Raw genomic sequence first — 7,139 nt, 5'->3', positions numbered from 1 at the left:
ATTGCTGCCAATGCTACCACTGCGCCACCGTGCCGCCCCATACCTGAAATGCCCTCCCCTAATGCTACCACCTTGTGGCTGCAACAGCCTTTACCATTAGAGGGTCCAAAGTTAACCAAAGAGACCACCTGAGTGTGGCCCACCTGATAGATTAATGTTTACTTAAAGAGGTCCCTCCAGTGTTGCTGCCCGTCATCTCCGCTGTCCTGATCACCACCAGGATTGGTGTTTGGGAGTCAGGGGGTGGGGTTGGGGTTTGAGGGGCACTGCCAACCTTGTGATCTCAGCTATCCCGACACTGGCAGGGTTACAAGTTACTCAAACCACTAGCAGGGCTAATCAAAGAGAATTTTTCAAAGCTGCCAAGCTTGGTGCCTCAGCCCCCCCTCCCCCAAAGAGTGCCACATTTAAAAGACCAACAGAGACGCCATGCACCCCAGCCAGTATCTCCATTATTAAGAACAACTGAAATCTCTGCAGTTTGAAGGTCCCACCTTCTCACCCCTGGTGCGATTTCCCTCAAGTCAGACATTCGCCCACCCGCTGAGCCCGGCACAATACATACTGCACATTAAATGGATGATTTTGGAGAATTAACTCAAATGGTGACTAGAACTTGTCATAGTGCAGTCCAGGTTAGCCGCACAAGTGGGTTTTCTGCAAGCCCCCTGAAGGGTCTCCTGTGTCCTCACATGAACTTCCTGGGGACGTTGCTGACAGACAGCTGGCACCTGCAACACAATCTCAGAGGGACAGATGGGCACTAAGAGTAGTGTGCCAACTGCTACCTCAAGAGGCCAAAGACACCCTGTGGATGGTGACGTCACGTGACACGGCAGCATTCCACAAAAGCCCCGGGGGGGTCACACTGCTTTCCATTAAGAATAAGAAAGATGTTTAAAAAGAAAACATTTTATTAAAAAAATAGAAATAAAAAAAAAAAAACCAACAAAACCTACCCTGCAGCTCATGTACCCCCCAGCTCAATACCTATGGTCAGTTTTCAGTGTCCATCTTCTGAATCAGTCGTCCTTCAAAGGCCATTGACAGTAAAGCTGCAATCTTTCTTTATTCTTGAATTTCAGACGTTCCAGAAAAGGACAGCGTGGCTGCCGTTCCCTATGTGAGCGTGGGGTCGGAGATGGCGTGTGTGGGGTCACAGGTGAAGGACACTGTGATGGCAAACCGAGTCCCCCAGCTGACCTTTTCTACGCGATGCAGATTTTCTGAACCGGAGCTGAAGAAAGAAACTCGACCTACAAAAGAAGACAGAAGAAAGCACAATGTCAGAGGGGACGGCATTGGGACGTTCCAACGAGGGTCTGCTCTGTCACTCTCAACGAGGGCGCTTATTATTACTATTCGTCTTTTTGGAGTGCAGGCTGCAGTCTAATTCATGCCCTGCTCTTGACGTTTCATACCTGTGAGGCAGTACAACAAGACGACGACACTAGAAATGGTTCAAAGAAATGAAAATGGAACACAATGGAGGAGAATACCACCCGTGGCACACCTCGGCTCAATGTGCTTGTGAAAAACGCTCAACAGATTGCTTGGTTGTGCACAAACGTTGATGTCTTTGTCTGCGGCTATGCTGTAATTAAAATGTCTGTTTAAACACACGCCAGCCTCGGCCACCCTGAGACCTGCATGCCAGTGCCTGTTGCAGGGAAGACGTAAATTGTGGCAGGCAGATGTCCGAGTTCTAAAGAGTCGTTTGTCACATCTCCATTGAAGTGTGCGATTATTTCGTGTTGATTCGCAACTGATCTCCGTTTATTTTTGGCTATCGCCTACAAGGAATACATTAAACGTCAGGTTCTCTGAAGAGTTTGTTTTCATTCAAGGGTAAGGTATAATATATTAAATTATATTCTAGAAGAACCCACTTATTCCCATTCAAAGACGAGCGGCACCAGAGTCTAAATATCTCTCTCTATATAAAATCCCACGTCTGTCTGTCTGTTTGCTTTTCACGAGAGAACTACGTAACGGATTTCCATCAGGCTTTTTTCTGTAATTTGCTTGAACATTCCGGTTGATTCTGTCGACTTTTCTCATCGTGCTACGGTTCTGATTTATTTGTACGGATGTAAGAGACGCCTCGAGGCTGGTGTGTGAGTGAGGAGGGCCCCGCCCCCCTCGGTCTGCCGCGTGTCTCTCAGATTCGCTCCAATAAATCGTTACCACACGCGAACTCTGAAAATCAACCGGAAAGTTCAAGCAAATTATAGAAAAAAAAAACCCGACTGAAATCCGTTAAGTAGTTCTCTCGTGAAAAGTGGACAGACAGACGGTGTAGTCCTGCAGTCCTCATCCTCCTTGATCTGCCCGCTGCCTTTGACGCTACTGACCAGGAGACACTGCTGTTGCGGCTTGAACATTTTGATGGGCTTAAAGGGGCCGCTCTTAACTGGTTCAGGTCCTGTCTAACTGGTAGACACTTTTCATCTACTGCTCCTCTTAAATGTGGTGTTCCTCAGGGATCCATTTTGGGTCCTATCTTATTCTCTATACACCTTCACCCTATTGGAGCTGTTTTTAGGAAATTAACATTTCTTTTCACTGCTATGCTGATGACACTCAGGTTTATATTCCCGTCTGCAACTCTGCAATAAATCAACTGCACAACTGTCTTTTTGAACTAAGATCCTGGATGGCTAATAATTTTCTTGATCTGAATCATAATAAAATGGAGGGGCTTATAGGGGGTCCATCAGCTAAAGCTCAAATTGGTCTTGGACTTCTCGGCTCTTTCTCTGTCTTCTGCAAACCTCAAGTCCGCAGTCTTGGTGTTACCTTTGACAGTAACCTCTCTTTTGAGAAACAGATTCATTCCGTAGTCGAGAGTTGCTTCTTCCAGCTTCATCTTTTAGGTGAGATCAAGCCTTTTTTATCTTCTCGAGATCTTGAGAAAGCTACTCCTGCTTTTATCTTCTCTCGCCTCGATTACTGCAACTCGCTGTATTCTGGGATTAGCAAATCCCTGAGATGCAGGTTACAGTTGGTCCAGAATGCTGCCGCTCACTTTCTGGTTGGGGCAAGAAAGTCTGACTCTGTTTCTCCAACATTAGCTTCTTTACACTGGCGTCCTGTCAGTTTTCAAATCTTGTTGCTAGTTTTTACATCTTTACATGGGCTTCCTCCTGTCTACTTATCTGAACTGTGTGCTTTACACCAGCCATCCAGAGTGCAGCTTAGATCTTCTGGTCAGTTGTCTCTTGTGGTCCCTCGTACCAAATGTACAACTAAGGGGGACAGACAGGGCTTTGGCAGCGGGTGGAACTCGTCACATAAAGGAGTCGTCTACAATTCAGAACGACATTAAAGACTCGTTTCTGTTCACTTGCTTTCTGTGCCCTTCAGTAATACTGATGGTTTCCTCATTGTGATTAAGTAACATTACTTCTATTTACTATTTATTTTATTTATATTTATGTTAATTGTATGTTTTTTTTGTAAAGCACTTTGGCCGCACCATTCCTATTTTGTTTTAAATATGCTCTATGAATACATTGACATTAAAGAGTCTTTCTGTTGATCAGTGATGAAAAAGCCAAATTACATCCACTGGGATTCAATGTTGTAGTACAAGAAAATCTGAACATTTTCTAGTTGAATATTTCCTTTGGGCTCTCTCTATATATACAGGGCTCAAAATGAAAGAGCAGATTTCAGAAATGTATTTCAAACAAACTGTTTAAGACAGAAACACATTCCGCACTGGATGGAGGAATGTTCAAAGTTTGGTCCTGTGGTCCTTGAGGTTGCATGTACTCAACAGGAGCACCACGTGTAGCGCGACAAACATCAAAACGGCAGACCATTTATTGCCACAGACGAGTCAGCTGGTCCCTAGTTACTGAATTCACAGCTTCCTCAATTTGATGTTGCAAATCTTGCAGGCGTAGGTGGAACAAACACTCTTTCTTTAATGTACCCCCATAGATAAAAATCACAGGGGGGTAAAGGTCTGGAGACCTGGGAGGCCATAGACGATGAGCAAGATCTTGTTGTCTACCTCTTCCAATCCGTCGTCCTGGAATGGTGTCGTTCAGGTAACTCCGGATCTCCACCCAAAAGGATTTTTCTTGTGGTGTTGTCGCCATTTTACTATAAACGAGAAACACCGCTGGGTGGCATTCACTGGTACTCTTATGAGGGCTTTTAAACTTTGAATGTTCCTCTATCCAGTTGTAACGGTCAGGGGCCGCTAAGATTCACACCGTCCAGGCTGACAGTGATTTATTTATTTTAATAGAAGAGATCCCAGGAACGTCCCCAGCCTTGGATCGACCCGCACACACTCACAACAGAGACCAATAAAGCACACTGGGAAGGGCAAACAATTAAGCATATAATGTAACAAAATTAACTAAACGAAAACAGTAATACCACCCCTGACCCCTTTGGCGATATTACATTTAACATATACACACACAAACACCACACAGCAAAGTCCATGAAACCCAAACCGGATGAAGATGAGAAGTGACGAAGTCCAGCGATCTGTAGGTTGAAAGGGTGAAAGAAAAAACAGTCCTACCGGTAGTTACTGAAAGGATGAAATCAGATGGATGGTTCAGGAGCGCTCCACTCTTCCGGAAAACCAATGAATCCAAACACAGTCCTCAGTGCACAGGTAGACAGACGATCCAAACCCCAACGAACAAATACAGTCCAGGACACAATGATTAATTAGAGTTCCAACAACAACAGCAGCAGGCAGCACGACAGATAAACACAACACACAATGCACCAAATAAAACAAACTTTTTTTTTTTCTTTTGCCCTCTGCCCTCCTTTTAACTACCTTTGACCCCAGCAGCCCCTGAAAGGACTGCTGGGAGATGCAGTTCTTATTTAGTAGCACTGCTATACAGTGATGTGCGGAATGCGTTTCTGTCTTCTACAGTTTGGTTGAAATCTGCTCTTTCATTTTGAATAGCCCTGTATAATATACACATACTAGGCGGGTGTGCCACCTTATGCCAGCCCGACTTCACGCACTATCGGTATTCCAGCACAGTCAGAACTCTGGCCCCGAGATTTATTTATAGTTGCAAACTGTCTTCAATACAAGATGAACGGTAATGAGTATCGCCAGTATCTGACTTATTACGCAGAAGGAATTCGACTTCTTCTGCATGACCACCAGTCGTGTTTGATCGGCTCCTAGATGTTTATGCACTTTTATAATTTCTAAGCTTTATTTGTCGACTGCTAACACACAACTAAACTACTACTGTTGTTAGCGGAGCTGATGTACAGAAGGTATTTTTTTTGACGTACGCACGATAAGTTGGTCGAACTGACACGAGAGTATCATTGTTGTATTCTCCTAATGAAGATGAAAAAAATTATACTTATGACGTTTGGTTTTGAAGAAAAATGAGCGCTACATGGACACGTTGCACAACTTCGCAAATTTTTTTTATATATATATGAGTAGAGATAAACAGCATAGTGGAGACTCCGATAAAAAAGAAAAACGCACATTAGCAAATGAAACAAAACACAACTCACAAGTATTTTAGGCACGAGAATACTACTAAGAAAATAATCTGGTGCATAAAAGTTTTTAAAAACAATTTCTAATATTTGGTATGAGTTATTATTCTTGACAGGATTTCTGTGTAGGCCTTTTCATTTTGTATTAAGGTGTGATCCGTTTTTGTTTTTCTTTCTGCCCTTTTCCTAATTTAACCTTTGCTTAATCTGTCATAGAGTATCACTGCTTACCATCCAGTAACCCAGAGGACTTTGTAATATATGTGCCAAATGTGCAATATTTCATCAATCGGTTTTGTGTCCAAGACACTAATTGCTGCTGTTCCTATAAAGCTGTCTGCTCCCCATCAGCCTGATTTAATAGAAGAGACAATAGAAAATGGATGCATGGCTCCGAGAACTTGCTTCGCTGCATGGTGTGGTACACAGCAAAGTGTTTCATTTCCATTACCCGTGGAATCTGCCGTTGGGTCTCGGGAGTTCTTATTTTGTGGAGATGAGGAGAAACGCGAGGCTCTGCTTTGCACACACTGGAATCGGCAAAACAGCCGTTAATCAAGCCGGCCTCACTAGCTGTTCGGCACATAGTGTTGTTTGTTGCTGTAATGGATGATATGCTCTACTACTCAGACCTTCACTTACTTCAAATCATCATTTGTTTTTCAAAATGCATGCAAGCCCAAGAGTTCAGCTTCAAATTTCAATTTAAGCAGCAATGAAACAGACAAGTGGCATCATTTCTTTGTTCTAAGTCCTGCAAAAAAGGAGTGAGAGTCCGCGTCAATTCTTCTCAGCACGTGGATGAGATGTGAGCAGTGAACAAACGGCCTGACGAGATTGCTGATGAAGCAGACTGGCACTCGATCCAAGGAGAGGTGATGCAGAGTCGATGACACACAGGCGCGCTTCAGGCCACCACGCTTATCAGAGACCACTGCCACAGACCAGCATGGCCCGCACAAACTGTTTACTGTAGCAGGAGCTTTCATCCATTACAAATCAGAAGGTGATACGCTTCACAATTTTACACGCAGGATGGACACTGCAGTGCGATGGCCAGGGTGTTTCTTTGTTTTTTCTTCTTATACATCAGTGATTTTCCATTATATTTTCCCAAATGTCTTTTTGATGTACAGCTTTAACAAAAGGAGTACTAAATTATTACTGTTTTAAAATGACTGACAAGTGCGCCAAGTGCTGGACTGGTATGCAGTTTTACGGTTGTTCCCTATGCTTCCAAGGTAGACACAAACTCCCAGCACCCCCCAACTAGATAGGTGGATTACAAAATGGTGGGATGGATTTATTGAAACATGAGACATAAACATTTTGGAACAAACATGGGAAAAACTGACATGATTAGCTCTCCCATCCAGCCACAGTGTTGTTATATACAGTGCATCCGGAAAGTATTCACAGCGCATCACTTTTTCCACATTTTGTTATGTTACAGCCTTATTCCAAAATGGATTCAATTCATTTTTTTCCTCAGAATTCTACACACAACACCCCATAATGGCAACGTGAAAAAAGTTTACTTGAGATTTTTGCAAATTTATTAAAAATAAAAAAACTGAGAAAGCACATGTACATAAGTATTCACAGCCTTTGCCGTGAAGCTCAAAATT

General features: G+C 43.4%; 1 protein-coding gene across 1 annotated transcript in view; it reads right to left on the bottom strand.

The window, feature by feature from the left end:
• Positions 1–896: 896 nt before the first annotated feature.
• Positions 897–7,139, bottom strand: part of uts2r2 (urotensin-2 receptor 2) — a 132,358-nt gene continuing 126,115 nt past the window's right edge. The window contains exon 9 of the mRNA XM_028819779.2: positions 897–1,256. Within this exon, the coding sequence (XP_028675612.2) occupies positions 1,120–1,256 (137 nt within the window). The 3' untranslated portion in view covers positions 897–1,119. The remainder of the gene's footprint in view (positions 1,257–7,139) is intronic.

The sequence above is a fragment of the Erpetoichthys calabaricus genome, chromosome 14 (genome assembly GCF_900747795.2).
Source record: "Erpetoichthys calabaricus chromosome 14, fErpCal1.3, whole genome shotgun sequence".
Lineage (NCBI taxonomy): Eukaryota > Metazoa > Chordata > Cladistia > Polypteriformes > Polypteridae > Erpetoichthys > Erpetoichthys calabaricus.
The sequence above is the reverse complement of the archived record's forward strand: the minus strand, read 5'-3'. Positions and strand labels throughout refer to the sequence as shown.